This window comes from Mastigoproctus giganteus, chromosome 7 (assembly GCF_048544385.1).
Source record: "Mastigoproctus giganteus isolate SK-2022 chromosome 7, ASM4854438v1, whole genome shotgun sequence".
NCBI classification, from domain to species: domain Eukaryota; kingdom Metazoa; phylum Arthropoda; class Arachnida; order Uropygi; family Thelyphonidae; genus Mastigoproctus; species Mastigoproctus giganteus.
Genome location: NC_143581.1, coordinates 47,756,378 through 47,782,312, shown reverse-complemented (window position 1 = coordinate 47,782,312; position 25,935 = coordinate 47,756,378). Strand labels below are relative to the sequence as shown.

The window sequence follows — 25,935 nt, the reverse complement described above, 5'->3', positions numbered from 1 at the left end:
ATCATAAGATACAGTGTACTTTCCTAGCCATCTATTCACATGGAGAATATAATGTTTCCCTATATTATTCCCTTGAAGTCTTTCATGCCATTAACTGCCTGTAATTTCTCTTTCCTCAGACTGCAAGATGCCCTTGTATTATTAATCTACGGGGTCTTGTTTAGCAGCATAAAAGTGTAATTGCCATTTTTTTCCCAATCTGTGCAACCTGTCCACATTGCTTTGAAATAGCATCATTTGATTAGTATCATTTAAGAAAGTTAGAAATAGGAGAAAGTCTTGGCACTAATTCCTGAGGTACTTCATTTGCAATTTTGGTCTACTCTGAAGAATGTCCAATTATAACTATCCCATATCCTCCCATGATCTACTAAAGATCTTGCATGTAATCCCAGTTTTCCCCAATATGAATAATAATCATTCAAGAGGGACTGCATAAAGTACTTTACTGAAGTCCAAGTGTATACAAAAGAAATTCTTATTATAATCCTCCTGTTTATAGCCCTCTCCTGTTCTTAATGCTTATTTTTTTTTTTTTTCTATCCTGATGGTTAAAGCTACGAAGTTCCATTCATTTTTAAAGTCTATAGAGATGTTCCCATTTAAATTGCTTTCCTGCTTATATCATTTAAATTAAAGTTCCAAGAAGGAATAAGCCCAGATATAATCCTCCTTCCTCTAGAATTTTGGTGTTAGCAGAGCTCACAATGGACCAGAACACACTGGAATGCCAATTCAGTTCATACATACATCAGTAATGTTATGTATATACTTGATTATTAAAAATAAGTTATTTTATTAATGAACATTGTTTTTACTTTAAACTTTCCATCTAACCCCTGGGTTTTGGATAAGTGGTGTATTCAGGCTGGTGCATTCCAGCCTGAATACACCACTGCTTATAGTTTGAATCTCCTAATAATTACTCAATCAAATTGAATTTGGAGTAAACAAATGACAGATACTATTACATAACTGTTTAAAATTTTATCTTCATACAGAGTATTAGATTGAAAATTTTGAAACTTTAAAGTAACCTATTACACCAAATTAACTTGTCTATAGAAAGAATTTTTTTTATTCTTTATTAGTAATTTCTTTAATATATATAAAAAAAGTTGATAAAATCTTGCTTCGGTAAATATAAATTAAGTTATATAAACTAAAATTACCTTGAGTTACTTTTCATTTAATTTCTTTAAAATGTTAAAAGTTTGTTAGGCATTGGTGATTAATAACACCTGAAATTACTGTCAAAAATATTATTATACAGGATGTTTTAATTAACACGTTGTCAACGATATCTTGTACCACCAGTGTACCACATCGTCGCCAGTGTGTTAAAATGCACCAGGATCTATCTCACTTATTTTTAGGTTTAGGCTATTTTTCACCTGGATCTTTTTTTGTGTGTTATAATTGAAACACCCTTTATATTATCCTCTGATGGTATAAAATATTACAGTAATCAGTGTTCAATTTAATAAATTAAAACTTCATAATTATAAAATAACTAATGCTATTTGGGCTTTATGAAGTTAGGAGGATTTATCTTGTTCTTTCATATATCTTTGTGGGCGCCTCCGTAGCCAAGTGGGAAGGAGCAGCAGTGTGTAGCACACGCTTCTTGATTAGACCGGGGTTCGAGCCCGTCACCACCAAATACGGAGGATGCGGAGGATACAGGGAATGACCACCGCATATTCCCGGAGCAATATGGCCTTAGTTGCTAATGCTCCTAAAAACCAAATAACAAACAAACAAACAAACAAACATAACATATCTTTGTGGCAAGTAGAACAAACTTTGCCTTCAGAACGGGTTGCCATGATATCATGCTACTTTCAAACAAATGGCAGGTGAGGCATTTTTATGGTAGGTAACCTTTTTGACGGTGACATTTGTTTGAAAATAGTTCATGGCAAACAACTTGTTGTGAAAACAAAGCGCATTCGGCTGTAAGTGTTAAGGCCATTGCATTTACTCCCAACCTAGTTATATGTACTAATAAAATAACCAATCCTATTCTGAGCAAGGGGAAGAATCCCCTTGCTCAGAATAATCACCTGAGAGGGCATAAATTCAAATTGAGGAAAGGCTGATGTAGGATAGATGTATGGAAGTTTGCCTTTAGCCAGCGGGTAGTTGATAGCCTAAATAAATTTAAAGCTGGACTGGACAGGTATTTGGAACGAACGGAGGGATGAAATGGGAGAGGATTTTTTTTTTTTTTTTTTGGCTGATGCTGCATAAGCTTGCTTTTTTGCATCATGTGCCTCTACTAATGCTAATGCCATTAAAAATAAAGTATTGCTTGCACAGGCCTGCAATTAGAAACTTTTAAAATGGGATTTCTGATGTTGTTACCTTCTGCTATGCTGATTTCAAAACTGATATCCTCATGTATATGTTAAAAAAATCACCCATCTCATCTGCCCCTCCCTTCTAATTCATATGTTACTTCTTCCTTAAATTTATTAAAGCTACCCATTTTCACAACACAAGATGGTAGTTTGTTCTACCAATCTGTTACTCTCTGGCTGAAAGCAAATTTTTGCACATCTATCCTGCAGCCATCCATTTTCAATTTAGGTTTGTCCCCTTGTGTGCAATGTCTGAGAAAGAGTTAGAATCCCATCATCATTAATTTTACTCAATCCATTTTAAAGCCTTAAACACTTCAATCAGGTCTCCTTGCAAGTGCCTAGTTTCTAAGCAGTGCAATTCGCAGGACTGAAATCTTTTGTGGTAAGAATAATCCTATATTAATACAGAAGTGTACAGGATGAAAATATTTCTTGGAATAAATTTAGATGTGTTGGTCTGAAATGTATATTTTACAGTTTATTTTTATGCATTCTTCCAACAGCTCACTTTTGATGACAAGCAGTAATCTGCTATCACATTTACATTCCATCTTATGTGGTATTCCCCCTTCCATCCCCTTTATATCTTGGCAGAATCACTCACCCTGTTCATGCTGATGCAACCAAGATTATCTGGGAAAAGGGGGCGTACGTTGCAGTGCCGGAAATGAATTTTCATATTCTTAAGGAGTGGACTACATTTTTGAAACCTATCCAGGTTTCTTTTTAAACTGTGATCATCATCCTTCAGATTGCTCATCTGAAGTCAATTTTTGGATCTGTTGCTCAATGAAATGTCTTCTTTGAGTTTTGCATCTGATAAACTTCCAAATTGATTGCAAAAATATATAAAGCAATTGCTATCCTTTTCTAAAGATTTAACAGATTGCTTCATTAACCCTAATTTAACATGAAGTGGAAGTAATAGGACTTTCATTGTTATGAACCAGGTACAAAACTTTCTATGCATGTGTGATCACTCTTTATCCAATGCTGAATCCATACTCTGCTTCCCCATTCACATATAAAACATGGCATTTTAGTGTAACTTAATTGTGACCCAACGATATGCATAAAACCATCAAGTATCAATAAAGTAGCCAATTATGCCCTTGATGTTTTACTCTTGAGAAGTTTGAGGTTCTCATGTATCTCCATTAAGCGAATGGAATGTGCAATTGGAACAAAAGCATAATTGGTGTCCTTATGAAGCCTTTTAGTCATTAAAACCAGCATTTCAGGGCTTTTGGAGGAATTGATGAAATCTTCACTCTTCATTCTTGTACTGAAGCTTGAAATGCAATCATTAATCCCAAGATATTGCTGCAATAGACAAGTGAATCTTCCTGAAAAAATGTGAATTGAATTCCTCATGGTGTCTGTACCAAAATAAAAAATGTCCCTGGAGAGGGTAGTTTTTAACTTGGAGTCTTGCTCTTAGAATCTCTGGAAAAGATTTTGGTAATTCTAATCTCTCATCTACTCATTTATCTTGCTTTGCATGGCCTCCTTTCTCAGAACAGTTGCTGTTGCATTTTTTTTCCTCCTGGTAGAAAAAATATATATAGGTAGGTTAGTTCCATATGCAGTGGGTCATATGGCAGATGATAAATTCAGATACAAAACTTTTTATTCTTAGTATTACAGACTCGTGCTTTAGATGAGCAAAAAGTAGCAGTTATCTACATGGGTTCTCAGTTCGTGCCAGACCATCGAAATAACTTTTAATTACCTTGATTCCATTTTCTCAACTGTCCAATGTAATTATGGCAAACTATGTGTGGACGCATGGTTTAGACTTATGTCAAGTTTGATATGCATAAAATGCCTTTTTTTTTTTTTTTAAACAAATTCTGTTTCTCCTTTATTTTATTACTAAAAACACCAGAAATGTAGCAAAATGTAGGTTTATTGATATCATATTGTTGCCATACTGTACTATAAGATTTAAAAACATTCTAAGAACAGAATCAAAGGAATGATAGCATTGAATCAGAAAGGCAAAATCTTGCCTGATCAATCTGGTTATCTACTATGACAAGATCATAAAATAATTGGATGCAAGAAATAACTTTGACATTATATACTTGGATTTTAGTGAAGTTTAGTATAGTTCCACATGAGAGTGTTTTGTAAACTGGAGTGAGTTGAGTTTACAGGGAGAAGATCCTTAGGTATATATATCAGGCTGAAAGAAAATAAGGAGTAATCATAAATAGAGTTACTTCACAATGTAGCCAGCATATTGAGTGAGGCCTCTCTGGGATAGGTGCTAGACATGACATTTTCCATGCAGTTTTAACAGACAGCAAGGAAGGCATATGGTTTTCTAGCAGTGATTTATGATACCTTTACAAGTAGGGAGGACATCGTTATTCCTCTTTATATGTCTGCCCAGGGGCAAAAGTTGATCACATTGTAGAGCAGATATCGTCTTCTAAGGGCACAAAAGATGATATTGTTGTACACTTTGGCACTAATGACCTTAAGAGTAAGAGATCTGCAGATTTAATTAACAAGTACAGGTCAATGTTGAAAAAAAGTCATGAGCTAGGATTGAATTTGAAAGTTTCTGCAATTCTGCTCAGACATGATAGGAGGAAGTATATGATGAGAGCCTTGTCAATCAATTCGGCCCTGGAGAGATTGTGCAGGGCTCGTGGGGTAGAATTTTTTTCAGTGTGGTCTGTGCTTGCTAACAGGAGAGACTGCTTCTACAGGGATGGGATACACTTGAATAGAAAGGGTGCAAGAATATTTACTGATGCTATCGAGGCAGTGTTAGGTGGATCAGAAAACTGCTAGCTTGGAGGGATTCACAGACTAAAAGACTAACATTAGGCGCAGGCAGAGGCAAAAGTGATTCTTGTACTGCTTCTATTGTAACAAGCAGCAGCCCAGAGAACAAGTTGCTGGGGACTTCAAGACCTGCTGGGAGTCATCATGGAACAAATAAATACATGGGCTGTGTTAGTGTAACTAAGAGTAAGAACAGGTGAGTGTATACTTGCATGTACACTAATTCCAGGAGTATAGTAAATAAATTTGATGAATTTGAACTGCTGATCAAGGCATCAAAGGCAGATATTGTCGGGATATTAGATACGTGGTGTCACAAATATAAGGAATGTAGAATTGGAATTTGAGAGTACAATGTGTACAGAAAGGATAGACAGGATAGGAAGGGAGGAGGGGTTATGCTGTTAGTTAAGAAACACATAAAATCTAACGAAGTGCATCCAGTTAACATGGACAGACAGTGCAATGTTGAGTCAGTTTGGTGTGATATGAACATTGCAAAAGGGAAAATAAGTAGGAGTGTGTTATAGGCCTAATGACTCTGATGAGTACAATGAACAGTTGTGCAGAGAAATAGTGGGCCAGTAAATCAGAATGCCTTGTAGTGGGGGATTTTAACTTCCCAGATATTGACTGGAACTTGTGGGTTGTTCAGTTGCACGCTAGCAAGACTTTTGTGGATTTATTGGAGGATTGTTTTCTATAGCAACATGTTCGAGGGGCAACCAGAGGAGGTAATACTCTTGATCTGATTATCAGCAGTGACGATGCATGCATTAGGAATTTGCAGATAAAGGAACCACTAGGAGACAGTGATCACAGTCTACTAATGTGGGATTTACTTAAAGATTTAACTACCATTACGTGTAAAGGGAAGGGTTTTTGTTTTCGTAAAGGTGACTACAGTTGTCTCAGGCAGTTTTTGAATTCTGTACAGTGGGATCAACTGATGATGTTAAAAACAGTGCTGAGAGGCCTTCAGGGAATTAATCTTGGAAGCTACTAGGCATTTCATACCAACTGAGAAATACTGTTCAAGATTTAGGCCTAAGTGGATGTCAGCTGAACTAATGAGGCTTGTGGCAAAGAAGAAAAATGTGTTGGATGCATATAAATTAGCAGGTGACACAGAAGCCTATGGCAGATATATTTTTTTAATTATTATTTTGGTGGTTGTTGGCGCATCGGCTTCTGTGGCCATAATGCACCTCCCAAGGTTTTTGCGGTACTTTTGATCCAAGCCCAAGGCGGGACTCGAACCCGCGACCTTTGGGTTGCCAGGCAGGCATTTTACCCACCTGGCTAGCCCGGTCGGCCCATGGCAGATATAAGCTAGTCTGTAATCAAGTCACTAAGGAGGTTAGGCAAGCGAAGGCTGATTATGAGAAATCCTTGGCAAAGGATGCAAAGAAAAACAAAGACTTCTTTACTGATGTAAACTCTAGAAGCAAGGGGATGAATCAGATTGGTCCACTTGATGTTGGTGTTTTGACTGTTGATGATCCTGTTCAGATAGCTGACAAACTGAATGAGTATTTTTCATCTACATTCACACATGAGGAATTCTGTAAGGAAGGGGGAGGTCAGAAGTTTCCTAAACTCTAACAGGGAGCTAAATGATTTTGCAATAATGGAGAGCAAAGTGAAGGAGAAATTGTTGAAGTTAAACATAAAAAGGCACCTTGGGCAGATGGAATTTCTCCAGTTATATTGAAGGAGGCAGTGAGGGAAGTAAGCAGACCCATGGATAATTAAGAGAGCATTGTTAGATTCAGGGGAGGTCCCCATGGGCTGGAGATGTGAAAATGTATCCCAAACTCACAAAGGGGGTTCAAAGGGTGACACAAATAATAATAGACCTGTTAGTTTAACTTCTGTTCTGGGGAATGTAATGGAGTCACTGGTTAAAGAAGTGATGCAGGATCACCTAGACAAGACTGCAGTAATAGTTCAGACACAGCATGGGTTTGTTAAGGGGAAGTCTTGTCTGACCAATTTCATTGGATACTACGATGTGGTCACAAAGGAACTGGATGCAAAAAATAATTTTGATATCATATACTTGGATTTCAGGAAAGCTTTTGATACTGTTTCACATGGACAAATTGGAGTGGTATGGCATTGCTGCAATGGATAAAGGTATGGTTGAGTGGAAGATGGCAGGGAGGGTAATCAGTGGACACTGCTCTACATGGACTAATGTTATTCGTGGTGTACCCCAGGCTTCAGTAATGGGCCCATTGTTGTTTTGTGTATTTATTAATGATGTCGATGAAGGTTTATCAGGCTTAATGTCCAAGTTTGCAGATGATACAAAGGTTGGCAGGGTTGTTAATGAAAGTAAAGACAGTATGCTACTGCAACAGGATCTAGAAAAGTTAGGTAGATGGGCTGAGAAGTGGCAACTGAAGTTTAATATTAACAAATGTGAAGTACTGCATATGGGTAGCTTGTTGTTTGTTTGTTTGTTTATTTGGTTTTTAGGAGCATTAGCAACTAAGGCCATATTGCTCTGGGATATGCGGTGGTCATTCCCTGACCTTTCCGCATCCTCCGTATTTGGTGATCACGGGCTCGAACCCCGGTCTAATCAAGAAGCGTGTGCTACACACTGCTGCTCCTGCCCACCTGGCTATGGAGGCGCCCATATGGGTAGCAGTAACCCCAGAGTAACATACCAACTGTGCAGTACTACACTTAGGATAGTGGAGAATGAAAAAACATCTGAGGGTAATTTTGCTTCCAGATATAAAGTTTTCAGAGCAATGTAAACAGGCTGCCAGAGCAGATCATGGGGGGCTGTCAATGATATACAGGAATTTTGATAGTAAGAAACAACGGGGTGATTATCCCTTTGTATAAGGCATGCTTCCTTGAGTACTGTGTACAGGCCTTTAAGGTCTCATTTTAGGAAGAATGTAGAGTTGCTTGTGCATGTACAGAGAAGGGCAACACTTGATGAGGGGAACGTAGTGGTCCTCTTACCAAGAGAGGCTTAAGTTCTGCAAATTGCAACGGCTGGAGACTAGGCACCTGCGAGGTGATCTGGTCGAGGTGTATAAGGCCTTGAATGGGTTGAGCATGCTGAATTCTGATGGGATTCTTCCACTTTCTCAGATTAAGAACCTTTCAAACTGAGGAAAGACAGTTGTAGAATAGATGGGCAGAAATTTGCCTTTAGCCAGCGAGTGGTTAATTGCTGGAACAAACTTCCACCTGTCGTTGTGGAAGTTGATAGTGTAAATAAATTCAAGGAAGAACTGGATAAACTGTTGGAGCAAATGGATGAGCGAATGGAAAGTCGATTTTTTTTTGTCCTGTCAGTTTCCTGTCAACTTATTTACTAATGCCAAATCACACTGTGCATTTTCAACACTTCTGGAAGGTTCTCTTTTCATGATTATACTAGAAAAATTTGTAACCAGTGGTTGCCAACTTCTAATAAAAAAATTTAGCATCATTTTGCATATTTTGCAAAATATGCAAAAGTGATACTTTTGCAGGATATCACTGCAAAAATGATATTTTTGCAGTGATATTTTGCATGCAGTGAGAAAACTAGGTGTTTTTTGAACTCAGTGTATATGAATTATTAAAGGACACAATTAGCTAGACCCAAAACCATTGTAGGCCTATTTTACGTGCACACACACACACACACACACACACACACACACACACACACACACACACACACACACACACACACACACACACACACACACACACACACACACACACACACACAGGGTGGTTATAATTAGTGTGCCACATATGCCTATAGGTGGCTAGATCCTGTGAAAATGAAAGCCACAGAAAAAGAAAATCAAAATCAATGTGATAGCCATTTATATTGTATATTGGCTGGAAGCACAGTATAGCAGAATCAACTGTTGCTCATAGAATGTTATGAGGAATTGTGGCATGTGTTATTATTCTATCCTTCAGTGATGTTGCCTGCTATTGTGATATTGCCTGTTAAACCTTGAAATATTCCCATAACGGGCACCTCCATAGCCAGGTGGGAAGGAGCAGCAGTGCGTAGCACACGCTTCTTGATTAGACCGGAGTTTGAACCCATCACCACCAAATACGGAGGATGCAGAAAGGTCAGGGAATGACCATTGCATATCCTGGAGCAATATGGCCTTAGTTGCTAGTGCTCCTAAAAACCAAATAACAAACAAACATTCCCATAACCAGAAATAATAAGGTTTAAACTCCAGAGAGTGAGATGGCAAAGCATTGGTAAAATGCTAGGAAATGATGTTCATTTTAAGTAGTGTGCAGTGGAGCTCCATCCTGAATGAAAATAGTTGTCCAAATATACCCCCCCGCCCCTCTCTCTCTCTCTCTCTCTCTCTCTCTCTCTCTCTCTCTCTCTCTCTCAAGGGGCAGCAGTCGTATGGGGTTGGAGATCACGGTATTGTTCAGCAATATCTTTGTAATAGTAAATGTTTCAGAACCATGTACCTGAACCTTCTACGGGCTATACTAGACAGGCACTTAAAGCACTATATTGGAAACTCCTTTAAATGCCCAGTTTTTACAGGAAACAGACGAAAAAGCTATGCAAACTAGATGGGCGTTACAAATGCCATGTTAGATGACATTAGCTGGCATTCTCTGCTTGCTGACACCATTGGAGGCATCGAAAGTGCCAGCAACTTGCTGTTTATATTGCCTGAGGAGAAATTCTCCCCGTGCATGGGGTGGTTGGCCATCATCCTTCATTCGTTTGTTTGTTATTATTTGGAGAAGATGATGTTTTACACCAGGAAATTTCTTTATGAGGTGGAAAGGAGGCCTACCTTGTACAACACGGAATTAACAAAGTGACTAACAAAGAGGACTTTGTTAGAGGACTAATAAAGTGTTTAATGAAATTATTATATGTGAGAGAAAGTATTAAAATCTTTTGATTGCCACATACATTTAATTCAAATTTGTTGTACATAATTTCTTATTTTTCAGAATTTTAATTTTCTGCTAAATACTAATATTTATTTTAAAAAATATAAATTTTATGGTAATTATATTCTAGTATTTTGCCACTAAAGGATGCTGACACCGTTGAAATATGTAGAAAAAGAATCCCTTATTGACCCACCTGAAGACTGCCCTCCAACTGCTGTCGTTTCTATTCCCTCTTCCATCTCACAAGTTAATGCATCTTCAAAAACATATCCATCCCTTCTTCTCACAAGTTAATGCATCTTCAAAAACATATTCATCCCTTCTTCTCACAAAATTATGCAATATGCAACAACTTAAGGTTCCTCACATCAGTAATAGTCAGCTGCTTCCCAAATTATGTGCTTTGCTAGGAGTGTCCTTAACTCACTACAGAAAAGAAGCTAGTGATATTTATCATGACACAGTCCAGGAAGTAATTGATATGTATGAGGATGAATTTATCGAACCCCATGTTTCTGCTTCTTTTAAATTAGAACAGGTAGTACATTTTACATATTTACTTAATGTATTCTTAAAACCTATTTAGTGCATTTATACAAAATGAATACAGTTTATTTAGAATGTTTCAAAAATCATTAGTTCCAAAACTGGACTTCTCTTATATCTTGCAAAAAAAAATTATTGCTCCTATGATTATCTTTGATGACACTCAGATTTATAAGATAAGATCATATATCTCTGTTAGGGATACTCTGGTTTCTAATCCCTGTTGGCTCATATCACAAATATTGCTTTTTCTGAATCTAAAACACTGGGTTTTCTTTTTTGCTCTCATTGTAACTTTTCTTACTCACTCTGTACAAATCTTAAATCTGCCCTACCATGGAATATTGTTTCCACATCTTGGGGGTGGGGGAGGGGGGGTGCCAAAACCTCTCTTATACTTTTATACTCCATTCAAAAGAGGACAGTGACTCATCTCTTACAAAGTCTCTACACTCTGTCTTATGCATGTTCTGTTTCTGTAGGTGCCTCCGTAGCCAGGTGGGAAGGAGCAGCAGTGCGTAGCACTTGCTTCTTGATTAGACCGGGGTTCGAGCCCGTCACCACCAAATACGGAGGATGCGGAAAGGTCAGGGAATGACCACCGCATGTCCCGGAGTAATATGGCCTTAGTTGCTAATGCTCCTAAAAACCAAAAAAAAATAACATCTGTTTCTGCTGTATGCCTTTTCTGTAGATACTTCCATAGGCACTGTTCTTCTGAATTGGCATCTCTAATTCCCCCACTCTCTTTCAAACCAATCCGAACACGTGCCACAACCAGTCAGCATCCATTTACTGTAAAACTTCAAACTCAGAGCCAACTTTTCTTCACCCTCATTTATCCTCTCAACTTTCTTTCACATGTATTTCCCAAAAATTAAATCTGCAGAAATTCAAGTTTCATTAGCAGTGGCATACATACGATGCCAGAAAGCAAGCTTATACAGCATCAGCCACAAAAAAAAAAAAAAAAAAAAAGATATCTTCAATCTTTTCAACCTTCAACCCATGTACTAAGTGCTATAGGTTCTAATACCTTTCCTGATTGGGGTTTTCATAAAAAAGCGCGCGCACACACACACACACACACACACACACAAATTTACATTTTTTTAATGAAAACTCTAATCACAAAATAAAAAAATGCTCAGATTTGCTGTCAAATAAATGTGTGTTCTGCTTATTCTGATTTTTTTTTTTTTTTTTTTTTTTGTATTGCCTTTTAAAATGTGTTTTGCATGTTCATTTGTGCAAGTTTCTCATCTTGTTTGACGTATTTTTTTTAAGTAGAGGTGTCAGGTCTTTTTAGGTGGTAGATGACTTTCATCAACTGGTGAAATACCACCACTTTGCTTATTGGCGGCTTGAAGTGGTGAAACCCATGTTTAGTCTCTAGAGCAAAGTTTCCGGCATCCCCCTCCCCCCATACTTCTCCTTCAACCCATGCACGGTACTAAGTGCTATAGGTTTTGATACCTTTCGTGTTTGGGGTTTTCATAAAAAAAAAAAAAAAACTTTTTATTACTTCAATAGCAGATTGGAGACTCAGTAATATGCTAGAGTGAAAAATGCACAACTTATTGTTCTGTATTCCAAACATGGATTCTACAAGTTGTCTTGCTTGAGTTAATCTGTAATTGAAAATTCTTCTCTCACTGCTCAAATTTTTTGATGGGTATGGTGGTAGTATTAAATTTTCAGTCAGTCTGAATGCTTTGTTTCTTACAAAAACAAATGGCATTGCTGGCTCTGTATGAGGAAGAGCTCTTTTTAATGACAAATTAAGTTGTTTCATTAGCTTAAGTTGTTAAGTTGTTTCAATTTCTTCCAAAATTGCATTTTTAAAAATATTCAACTCACCATCACACCATAAGCACAACATCTATTGCTGTTGTTTGTTTGTTATTTGGTTTTTAGGAGCATTAGCAACTAAGGCAATATGCGATGGTCATTCCCTGACTTTCCGCATCCTCCGTATTTGGTGGTCACAGGCTCGAACCCCAGTCTAATCAAGAAGCGTGTGCTACGCACTGCTGCTTCTGCCCACTTGGCTACGGAGGCGCCACATCTATTGCATTGAAACAGTAGTTTGTATTGATTTCTGCATCACAGTATTAAATTTTGTGATTTTTTCACTAGTTAGCATTAGAAATTATCAAAACTCTGTATAAACATTCTGTAAAATAAAAATATAAAAACTCTGGCAAACTTCCTGTGTTTCAAACATAATATAATAAAACTGTCCTGTTTTTAACATATTTGAATTTGCTGGATGAATCTACCATTGTCATTTTCTCTTTCTACTCGCAATTAACTGTATACAATGTGCAATACATCCAACTTGAACAACATTCATCTTGCAACTGAGAATAGAACAAGTGAGTCGCTGGTGGTATCCAGTGAAATGTTATAAATGCCCCTTCTAGTTTGAAATGATCTGAAATTAGCATTAGCATTAGTAGAGGCATTTGATGCAAGAAAGCAAGCTTATGCAGCATCAGCCAAAAAAATTAAAGTAAAATAAATAAATAAAAAATAACCACTTCCACTTCACCCCTCTGTTCGTTCGAAATACCTGTCCATTTTAGAAATGCTACATGTAGTTTGCTGTTTTGGAGGCATTTACAATGCCAACTGACACTGGCTCTTTAATCGCCTGTCTAGTATAGCCCTAAGAGAAGAATAATTTAATTATGGGATTTGCTGTGAACCCACACCAAGCATTTGAAAAGAACTTTGTCAATAATATATTGCAAGAATGTTCCTTATATCTGAAAGTTATGGCTTTTTGCACTGTGATCCACTAAGCCAGAAATGATCTTCATTAGTCATTATAATATTCCAAAGCCATGGGTCAGCCACTTCCAACTTAGCCAGAAACTGTAGAGTGAAATTGGTGCATTTTTGGGTTCATATAAAGTTAATTTGTGTAGCACAAAATCTTGTAAAGAACCAATGCAGGAGGAATTGAATCACTTTGTAGACTGTTGCCCATGGAATGTCTGCTTGTTGTGTACTGCTCAGTGTGATGTGTTTTATATCTGTTTGTTTATATCCCTTTTATTAGAGCTTTTACCCAAAGGGAAACAATGATTTTCAGCCATTAATAATGCAGCTTTGCTGCACTGGTTTTAACACAAGATTGTATCTCATGAAAAGGTATTCATGAATATATCATTTGTCCAAAGTATTTTATTTTAGCTAAGTGTCCAGTTGCCACACATTAATAACACCGGCTTTGATATCCTATGTGTATCACATTGAATTTTCTGTTTTAACCTGATAAATAAAGACAATTCTGATCCAGTTTATATCATACTAATAGAGTATATTTTGGAAAAAAGCAAAATATATAGAAATTTAAAAACGTTTTCTTGAGCAGAATAATAGGTAACTTTTTCCCATCTTTGTTTTTATCAATGTAATCATCCTTTTGGCGTACCTTTTTACATCAAGTTTAATACTAAATAAATAGGTCTGTATTTTTTTTACTAGAAACTAAAGCAACAGTACTAGTGTTCTAGCCTATGTAGCTAGAGTATGAAGCCAACAAAACAAATGTATTTTTCAGTTGCCATTTTGGAATGACTTGTTCAAATTTCAACATTAATGTAGAAGAATTTGGTTTACTAGTAGTTTCTTTGCATATTTTTAAATTCCCTCTGAATGGAGCACTAAGTAGTAAATATAAAGCTCTCTCCTACTTTAGTTTATCATCTTAAACTTCAAACCTTTCCATATGAGAAATATTATTTTCTTTTTTTCTATTAAAAAAAAATCATTGTTACTCGAGCATTCCATTTTAAATATGGTAATTTTATTTCATAGCCTTCTGCTAACGTTCCTTGCTAAAACCACAGAATTTAGATAATCATTTAAAGACAATTACGTATCAGATATTTACTTATGTATAATTTTTCAGAATTTCTTTTAAATTTTTCAAAGGGAACACTTAGGCTAAGATCTTTTATCATTAATGTCATGACACATATCAGGTGTGCAATGATGGATAGTTTTCTAATGAGCTGCAATTTCATTATTGTAGCAATGTGCACCAGTATATGTGGCTTATCTGTTTCATTAAAAAATCATTGCCGCCTCCATAGCCAGGTGGACAGGAGCAGCAGTGCGTAGCTCACACTTCTTGATTAGACCGGGGTTCGAGCCTGTGAGGCACCAGATATGGAGGATGCAGAAAGGTCAGGGAATGACTACTGCATATCCCCAGAGCAATATGGTCTTAGTTGCTAAAGCTCCTAAAAACCAAATAACAACAACAACAAAAAATCATTGTGCTTAATTTCAGATGAATAAACACTAAGGAAATTTTTATAAAACATTTACAAGAATATTTTAAAACACTCTTGACTTCACATACATATCAAAACAAAATGCAACTTTCCAGACAGTAATATTAAAATAGTTGATGAAAAATGATAAATAGGTCTTAAAAGTAATTTCTGTGTTGTTTTTATACTTTGAAAGTTCCAATAAGAGTCTCCTCTCACTTTAAAAAGTAACAACATTGCTGTATTAGTAGTAGACAGCTATACGAGGAGTGATAATTTAATTTGCGGACTGGTGCAAGATCTTATCTTAATCAACTGAATCTTCTGTGGATTTCTCCTTCTCGAAATACTCTCCCTTGAACTTTACACACATTCGCCACCATTGTACCCATGCATTAAATGCTTCTTGCAAGACATTTTTTGAAAGACTGAAGTGCTTCCATTGTGGCTTTGCAAGCATAGTTGTGTCAGATGCGAAACGCTTTCCTTTCAGAGCTTTATTCCGATGTGGAAATGGGAAGAAATCACACTGGGCTAAGTCTGGTGAATAAGTGGGATGTGGCAGAACCTCGTCACCTATGGCAGTGATCACTGCCTGCACAATATTAGCCATATGAGGCCTGGCATTGTCTTGATAGAGAAACCACTTCACACTGGAAAGTTCAGTCACACCAGAATATGGCTGCCCTAATAAGACACTCATTACCATACACTTCCTTCATCTTTTTAACTGTTTCTGATACATTTAAGCCCTGTCTGACACAATAACAAATTGCTGTTCGATCTGTATGTTTGACGCGATACTTGCTTCAAACCGATCATCAGTGACACACGGCTAAAAAGGCTCCCTTCACGCAACACTAGCCTAACACTAGTCTAGCAACACTATATAACAAGTACTGGCATGCACACACACACTGAGTCTCCTCAATAGTGATCAGGGAGAGCACCTCTAGTTGCAGTTATGGAAAGTTCACACGGTAAGCATAAAATCTTGCACCAGTCTGCGAATTAAATGATCACCCCTCGTACATATCATGTGACACTATCAGCCACAGCGATTTTGTAAACTTTGCAATCGAGTAGAATCCTCTGTAGAGAGCTTTAGACAAGAATCTCTCTCTCTCTCAAATTCCAGTATTATTTTGCACAATCCACTTCAGGAAAGGGATCATCGTGTAAGTTTTGATGAAAAGACTTACCAATAAAACATGACTTTTGTATACAGTATCACAATGACTTTTTGCTTGTGACTGTGGTCATGTCTGCTTTTATGTCTAAGATGTGTAGTGCAAAATATACCCTGGTGTCACTTTTTTGAATTAAATTTTTTTTTCTTTCTTTATTTCACCTTTTATTTTCACATGGTCTAGACCAGAGGTTCCCAAACTTTCTCAGTTCTCGGCACTCTTAGTGTCCCAGTAATTTTTTCGCGGCACCATTGGGCCAAAAGAAGTACCTAACACATTTATTTTTAGCCCTTTTAATAATCCAATTCTCTCTGTGTATATATCTTTCTATACATTAAAATAATTTTCCTCCTAGTATAATATTAAAAAATATATGTTATATGATAGTGATTATAATAATATAATTATAAACAAAATTACAATTCATAATACAAATTATATATACTTATATAATAATTTTATTCTTTATATAGGGGTACTAAATAAACATCAATTATAGATCACTACAAAATTAAAAGGATGCGGTACAATGGATACCGTACACCATTTTATAATGAAATATATAAATTTCAAAAAAACATGGCAATGCTGGTATGTTGTTGCAGCACCCCAGTTGAAAACCACTGGCCTAGACACACTCTTCCAGATTTAATCACTGAGCAATTCACAATTTGCCACCAGTCTTGGAAATTTTTAATTGAAAATTGTAGAATATATATATATATTATAATAAAAGTACTTGAACTGCCACAATACTGTAGTAATTTAATACTTGTATAGTACTTAAGTAGTGCTAAATATAATTAGTCAATATAATACTAAGTAAATGAAAATTCTGTATAGATGATCATGTACTTAATACTATATAATATTATATATTTGTTAAAGAAGTACTACTTTAATAAAATGCTTAAATCTATCATTATTTTAAGTCCAGATGAAAGGTTTGCATGTGCTCGGAAAGTCTCTACCATCTTATGTGTTCATGAGCCTTACTGTGATCCTCAGAATTGTAGCGGACATGGTCGTTGTGTAAAAGGACATTGTGAATGCAGTGATCACTGGAAATCCCCTAGATGCGATCAGCTTATTTGTGATCAGGATTGTTTACATCATGGAAAGTGCACTGAGAAAGGCTGTATTTGTGATATAGGTTGGACAGGAAAAAACTGCATGCAAAGTAAGGAAGAATTTGCTTTTTTATTTTTGAAAATGCATTCAAACCTCTTATATACAATGTTTCAAAAACCAAAATGCCTAGTAACCTGAAAAATCAAAGTACTGGACTTGGATCTTTCAAATACCTGTAATTTGATCTCTGTGAATTCATCACTTTCTGCTTGTTTGGGTTAAAACAAAAAAGCTGCATTCAGATCCTTTCAACACATTGCTTTTGGTTACGTTTATGAAGAGTTTATTTTTCTCTTACAGTTTTTTTTTTTTTTATTATTGTGTATTTTGTTTCATATTTGCCTTTGGACAAGAAAAATTCAAAAGAAACAACTATTACAATAAATTTTCAGTTATCTGAAACTGTAGGTCCTGCTCATTTCAGTTATAAGAGGTTTAGCTGTATTTTCTGAACTGTAAATATATAACTATACTATGATATAGTATGTAGCATATTCAAAATAGTCCTTCCAGATAGTGGCCTTCTGAGGTGATGCACTTAGCTCAGCAATTTTTCCACTCCTGGTAGCCTTTCTAGAATGCTGATTCCAAAATTGCCAAAATCTCAGCCATTGTATTATTCTGTTATTTGTCCATCATCAAATTAATGTCCTTTCAGGATTTCAAGTCCAGCAGCCCCATATCTGGTGAATATGGTGGTTTCTGGACATGAATGATTCTGTGTTTAGCCGAAAACTCTGACAAGTAGTGACATATGTGGCAACACTTTATTTTGGTCACACAACCAGTCTTTGGGGGGGAGGGTTTCATTTTTCCAATCATTTTCTTAGAACCATTCCAGTCTTTAATAAATGGTTAATCTTTCGTCATTTTGTACCAAGTTCACACTCAAGGCACAACTCTGTCATTTCTTGAAGTTGAGTGATATCCAGATTGCAAATTGCTTTCAACAGACTCTTTGCACTCTTTGAAATAATGGTATCAGTTGAAAACTCATGTATGGCCCATTTCAGAGTCTCTATATGCTATTTCAAGAAGATCAAATATTTTGCTTGTAATTTTTCTGATTTTGAAGAAAAATTTGATAATACTGGCTTATATGCATTGTTCAGTGCATTCTGTCATTTTGAAATACAACATGATGTAAAAACACATCATGGAGAGTTAGTTATCAGCTGACAATAACAAGCTGCCATAAGCAGGTGAGCAGCTTACTACAATGAGCATAATCTCAATATTGAACAGACCTCATATAAGGGTACTCATGTTCAAAATAGTAATAACCTTACACTTGTGGTTCAAGTTGAAAACAATGGAATCATTATTTTTGGAGCAACACCTGCATGTCATAGTGATTCTAATACTGTTTTTTGGTTGCAGACCACCTGTATTTTACTGGTTATTTAAAGGCCATCAATTTCATCATTAAATTCTTGTTAAAATGCATATTTAAAAATTTTTTCCAGTTCCTAATTTGTAAAAGTGGGCAAGTATGCTGTTTCTCTGAGCAGATTAGAATAATAACTGGAATCCTGCAGATTCAGTGTTGGTCTTTGCGTTGTTTCTGATGTTTGTATTAATAAATATCATAAACAATAAGACTATTATTATTCAAATATTATCTGGCCAGTACAGTTTCAGTATTATTTTATTACTTGAGAGGCAACAAGCTTAAGTACTTTACATTTGATGTGCAGAAATTTTTGTAGTACTAGTATTGGCAAAATGATGATGATGCAAGTATATACAACACAATATCCCCCCCCCCAAAAAAAAAGGGAGAAAAAAAACTTACATTTTTCCTCTCACTTGGCAGAGGTTTATATTCCAATAATCAGTTACTCTCTGGCTGAAAACAAATGCACATTTATTCTCCAACAATCCTTTTTTTTTTTTTTTTTTTTTTTTTTTTGCAATTTAAATTTATGATCCCTTATGTACGCCACCTGTAAAAGATTAAAGATGCTGTTGATATTTAGTTTGCTCAACCCCTTTTTGAAACCCTTCAACACCTCAGTTCTCAGTTAAGTTTTCATGCATATGCCTAGTTTCCAGATGCTGCAATTTACAGAACTTAGGTATTTATTAGTAAGAATACCCTTTTGTGCCCTTAACTAATAATTGCAAACCTGTATACATTATTCAAGGAATGGTCTAAGCATTCCTTTTTTGCAATTGATATTACCTCTTTGTTCCATGCGGCAAAGTTAATATATATATATATATATATCTCATTGATGAACCCTGAGGTGTCTTTTTTTTTCTTTTTTTTCTGTTCACAAAAAAATTTAAAACGATAATCATGATGGTTCTCTAAAAAAAAGTTACTTGATTGGATGGAGTTTCTTCTTCAGAAAATAAATTATGAAGTTATTTAGTTTTCCATGTTCTTGCTGACTTGAAAGCTAACAAAACATTACTTTCACTTCTGAAAGTATACATACAGTACAGTATTTCTTTTAATTTGTCATAATCATGAGTGTCCCAGCAATGAATTTTTGCCGTAGTTCTGAGCAAATGTTTTTTTTTATAATTATATTGTTTATGATAATACTTATCTAAATTTTCTTTTATTTTTGGAGGTTGTAACCTGTCAAATTATAGTTGCCGATGCGCCTAATAAATCCCTAAACCAACAACAACCTGTCAAACTTCTTATTTTACTCAGTTCTCAAGCATGGTAATGAAATATTCTAAAAAAATTATCATTTTCTTTTTTATCATTTTCTTAAAAAATACCCCTCAATATGGGCACCTGTACATGGTGAAAGGATCTCCCAGTGACTCTTCCGGATTAGCATCACTGGAATCCGATACCCACAACATAAGTTCCAAGCTAACATTATAGGAATCCAGTGTGTTTGCTATGCTGTGACCCATGGAAACTTGGAAAGGGAGATTCTGATGGTTGAGAAGCCCAGCTTAAACACACCACTTTGGCCCCTGCTTCGACAAGATATGTGGTCCTGGGGTGGCTCACCCAGGATCATTCGGCTAATGGATTTGCCCCAAGGGTGGTAGTAGTAGTAGTAGTAGTAGTAGTGGCACATGATGCAAGAAAGCAAGTGTAGGAGCTTATGCAGCATCAGCAAAAAAAAAAAAAAAAAAATCACACCATTCCCTCCAAATGCCTGTCCAGTTCCTCCTTAAATTTATTTAACCTATCAACTTCCACAACGACAGATGGAAGTTTGTTCCAGCAATTAACCACCCGCTGGCTAAAGGCAAATTTCCGCTCATCTATTCTACATCTATCCTTTCTTAATTTGAACTTATGTCCCCGTAGGTTCGTAATCTGAACAAGTGGAAGGATCCCATCAGAATTCAGCGTGCTCAACATATTCAAGGCCTTAGACCTCAATCAGATCACCGCGCAGGTGCCTAGTCTCCAGCCACTGCAATTTGCAGAACTTAAGCCTCTCTTCGTAAGAGAATCCCTTCATTCCTCTCACCAATCGTGTTGCTCTTCTCTGTACACGCTCAAGCAAATCTACATCCTTCCTAAAATGAGGCCTCCAGACCTGTACGCAGTACTCAAGGCGTGGCCTGACCATTGCCTTATACAGAGGGACAATCACCTCCTTTTCCCTGCTAGCAAAATTCCTATATATCATTGACAAAACCCCATGACCTGCCCTAGCAGCCTGTCTGCATTGCTCAGAAAACTTCATATCTGACTGCACAATTACTCCCAGGTCTTTTTCATTTTCTACCACCTTAAGTGTGGTACCACACAGTTGGTACGTTTCTCTGGGGTTATTTCTACCCATATGCAGTACTTTGCATTTGTCAAGGTTGAACTTCAGTTGCCACTTCTTAGCCCATCTACCCAAATTATCTAGATCCTGTTGCAGTAGCACACTGCTATTACTGTCATTAACAACCCTGCCAACCTTTGTGTCATCTGCAAACTTCGACATTAAGCCTGATATACCTTCATCAATATCATTGATAAATACACAAAACAACAGTGGACCCAACACCGAACCCTGTGGGACTCCACTAATAACATTAGTCCACGAAGAGCAGCACCCATTGATTACCACCCTCTGTCTTCTCCCACTTAACCATCCTTTTATCCATTGTAGCAACTTACCCTTAATACCATACTGCTCCAATTTGTACAGTAGTCTTCCATGCGCAACAGTGTCAAAAGCTTTCCTGAAATCCAAGTATATGATATCAAAATTATTTTTTGCATCCAGTTCCTTTGTGACCACATCATAATAACCAATCAAATTTGTCACACAAGACTTTCCCTTAACAAACCCATGCTGTGTTTGAATTATTGCTGCAGTCTTGTCTAGATGATCCTGCAATGCATCTTTAACCACTGACTCCATTATTTTACCCGGAACAGAAGTTAAACTAACTGGTCTGTAATTACTCGTGTTACCCTTCGATCCACCTTTGTGAATTGGGGACACATTTGCACATCTCCAGTCCGTGGGAACCTCCCCTGAGTCCAAGGATGCTCTCATAATTATGGCTAAGGGTTTGCTTAGTTGCTTTGCCGCCTCCTTTAAAATAACTGGATAGATCCCATCCACCCCAGGTGCCTTTCTTATGTTTAACTTCAACAATTTCTCCTCCACTTTGCTCTCAGTTATTACAAAATCATTAAGCACACTGCTACAATTTGATAACCTTCTTCCATTTTCAAACTGTAATAATTCCTCACGTGTGAATGTAGATGCAAAATACTCATTCAGTTTGTTTGCTATCCGAGCAGGATCATCAACAGTCGAACCATTGATGTCAAGTGGACCAATCATATTCATCCCCTTCCTTTTAGAGTTTATATAAGTAAAGAAATCCTTGCTGTTTTTCTTAGCATCTTTTGCCAAAGATTTCTCGTAATCCGCCTTCGCCTGCCGAACCTCCTTTGTGACCTGATTACAGACTAGCTTATATCTGCCACAGGCTTCTGCGTCACCTGATAATTTATATGCATCCCATGCATTTTTCTTCTCTGTCACGAGTCTCATTAGTTCATTTGATAACCATTTAGGCCTAAACCTTGAACGATATTTCTTAATCGGTATATAAAGGCTAGTAGCTTCCACGATTAATTCCTTGAATGCTTCCCACTTAGAATTTACTGTTTGTAACATCGTCAGTTGATCCCACTGTACAGAATTTAAAAACTGTCTGAGACCACTGTACTCCCCTTTACGGAAACAAAAACCCTTTCCTTTACCCCTGACGGTAGTTACCTCTTTGAGTAAATCCCACTTCAGCACACTGTGATCACTGCCACCTAGTGATTCCTTTATCTGCAAATTCTTAATACACGAATGATCACTGCTGATAACCAGATCAAGAGTGTTACTTTCTCTGGTTGCCTCTCGAACATGCTGCTGCAGAAAACAATCATCCAATAAATCCACAAAAGTCTGACTAGTGTGTGAGTGCCCAACCCACAAGTTCCAGTCAATATCTGGGAAGTTAAAATCCCCCATTATAAGACATTCTGATTTACTGGCCCACTCTATTTCTCTGTACAATTGTTCATTGTACTCATTCAAGTCATTAGGCCTATAACACACTCCTATTCTTATTTTTCCTTTCGCAGTGCTTATCTCACACCAAACTGACTCAACAGAGCACTGTTCATCTATATTAACTGGGTGCACTTCCTTTGATTTTATGTTTTTCTTAATTAACAGCATAACACCCCCTCCCTTTCTGTCCTGTTTCTATCCTTTCTGTACACATTGTACTCCCCAAATTCCAGTTCTGCATTCCTTATATCTTTGTGACACCACGTCTCTGCTATCCCAACAATATCCGCCTTTGATGTCTTGACCAACACTTCAAATTCATCAAATTTATTTACTATACTTCTAGCATTGGTATACATGCAAGCATACATGCTCCTATGCCTATTCCTTGTTACCCTAACACATCCCATATACCCAACTATTCCATGATGACTGCCATCCGTCCCTGAAACCCCCAACACCCCTCGCTCCAGGTCGCTTCTTATTCTAATAGAAGTTGTGCAAGAATCACCTTCACCTCTGCCTGCGGTTACTGTTAAACTATTAGTCTTTGTATCCCCCCAAACTAGCAGTTTTCCGACCCACCTAACACTGCCTCGATAGCATCAGCAAATATTCTTGCACCCTTTCTATTTAAGTGTATCCCATCCCTGTAGAAGCAATCTCTCCTGTTAACAAGTACAGTCCAGGCTGAAAAAAATTCTACCCCTTGAGCCTTGCACAATCTTTCCAGGGCCGAATTGATCGACAAGGCTCTCATCATATACTCCCTCCTATCGTGTCTGGGCAGAATTGCAGACACTTTCAAATTCAACCCTATTTCACGGCTTTTTTTCAACAGTGACCTGTACTTGTTGAGTAATTCCGCCGGTCTTCTACTCTTAATATCATTAGTGCCAACGTGTACAACTATATCACCTTTTGTGCCCTTGAAAGATGATATCCGCTCTACAACGTCATCAACCTTTGCCCCTGGCAGACTTACCCTGGTCCTGTTCCACCTATCCTTTTTACAAAGGATATTCCCCGGGTCAACTGTGTCAATGCCATGCTCCTCCCCTCATGATCCTATCAATGGAATTCAGGCTGGCAGCAGTGCAGGTATGGTGTCTGAGTAGCCCTGGCTTCTCACTCCCAAGCGCATTTATTGCATACCAGGTAGTGGACATCCCATTTGGGCCACCATGGTGGGTGGGGAGCCTAGACACTGATCCAAAAAAAAAAAAAAAAACCCCTCATGAATCCTGATAAATAAAACTTTTCTTCTGGGACTCCAGTGTGGTTCCAACCAGATTCTAATATAGTTGACAATAATATCACTAATGCAACAAAATGACTTAGAACAGAAGAAACCCAAGATGTTAATGTTTGACCATACTTCCTGGTAATTTCATTCCCCTACTGAAAAACCCATTGGGAAGATGATGCCCATTTTTATTTGGAAGTGTTGCCAAAGTCAGTGAAACTGCTTAGTTCTGGTGATATTCTAATAGAAACCAGAAATGAAAAGCATTCAAAACAACTTCTTCAGGCCACCTCTATTTGGGGAGTTACAGTTACCCCTCATAAGATACTAAATTCGTCTCACAGCATGACCTTCAAGTGGAATCTTATGGAAGTGTCAGAGGAAGAAATCTGTTCTTAAGCCAAAAGTAGTGACATCTGTAAAGAGAATATTTGTGCATAGCGATGGGTATCTACCACTAGAAACCTCATCCTTACTTTCAGTTTGTCAACATCTCCTAATTCCATCACAGCTGGATACCTGCATTGCCCAGTAAAGCCATACATACAAAATCCCTTAAGGTAATTCAAATGTCAAAAATATGGACACTTGCAAATGGCCTTTCGTGATGCACTTGATGTGGTGGAAAGGACCATGAAATCATAGAATGTTCAGCTACAAAACCTGTATGCATCAGCTGCCAAGGAGAGCACCATATATGTACTCAAGAGGATGTCAGCAGTGAAAAGAGGGAAAAGATACAGAGTCTCAAGGCAGAGCTGAACATATGCTATCAGGAGGCAAGGAAAGCACTGAAGCCAATAAATAGTAATAAGCCTACATATGCTGAGAAAGTTGCAGGGAAGCATTCTATTGAGATACAAACTGATATGAGTATTCCACCAAGAGAGTCACTCCCATCACATACTATTTATTGAGCTCTCAAAAACCCAGCCATAAACAATCGGCTACCACTCCCATATCTATACCTTTTAGTGCTCCGCCACTACCAAAACAAAGTAGGAAAGAAAAACAAAAAACTGGGAGAACTACCCACTAAACAAGAACAAATGGATGTCGAAGTCAAGGAGGTACCAGATGACTCAGCACTTGAACTCTTTGCAGGAGAGGAAGAAATGGACACAGGTCAGCGTCCTTTGTTTTCAAAAAAGGTTAAACCCAGGACTGGAAAAAAGCCAAAGGCTGAGGGCTTTGTTTTCTTAGTCCTGAATTTAGAAAATCTAAATAATGACTACATGTATAGATTCTTTAAGTGCATTACAGCTTTATCTATGATGAATTATATTCCTCATCATTAGGGTTCAGCAGAAGGTATATTATCTTTATGAATCTATATTTGACATCTGCTTCTGCTGGATCCCAAGCCATATTGGGATCTTGAGTATTGATCTGGCAGGTGCTGCAGCCAAATCAGCACAATCTCAGAGGAATCACAGCCTTCTAGTCCCCTATACATATTAGAGGCATGTAATAAGAAATGTATTACACTCCCAGTGGCAACAGTCATGACATGGACAGGTCACAAACAATTTATGTTAAGCCTGTAATCCAAACATGGCAGTCTAGTCTGTGTAGGAACTGTAGAGAGAAAGTTGTTCTTGCTTGCCTCTGGATAGGACATAGTTGTCTTACACATTATTTTCTGGTGAGGGTGGATGGCACTCCCATGTATGAGGACTGCAACACCATTTTAACCATTAGACATATTTTAACTAATGTCCACATTTTAGACATGAATAACATGTCTCTTTTACTGTGTTTAGCCATCTGACTGAGCCTTATGCACTCATTCAGATACTATCTGACCAATTACTTATACATTGGCTATTTTTGACTATTTAGAATTAACTTGTTTAGATCTATGTAAAATATACTTTTTTATTACATATATTTTTAATACTTATTTATATATCATTTATACCTTTTTTGATATCGTGACCAATTTTC

The 25,935-nt window shown here is 37.1% G+C and overlaps 1 protein-coding gene across 1 annotated transcript in view; it reads left to right on the top strand.

The window, feature by feature from the left end:
- The window catches only part of LOC150082879 (N-acetylglucosamine-1-phosphodiester alpha-N-acetylglucosaminidase-like), a 105,453-nt gene that overhangs the window by 60,386 nt on the left and 19,132 nt on the right, over positions 1-25,935 (top strand). Inside the window, exon 7 of the mRNA XM_090376888.1 lies at positions 17,040-17,287. Coding sequence (XP_090233014.1) covers positions 17,040-17,287 — 248 coding nt within the window. The remainder of the gene's footprint in view (positions 1-17,039; positions 17,288-25,935) is intronic.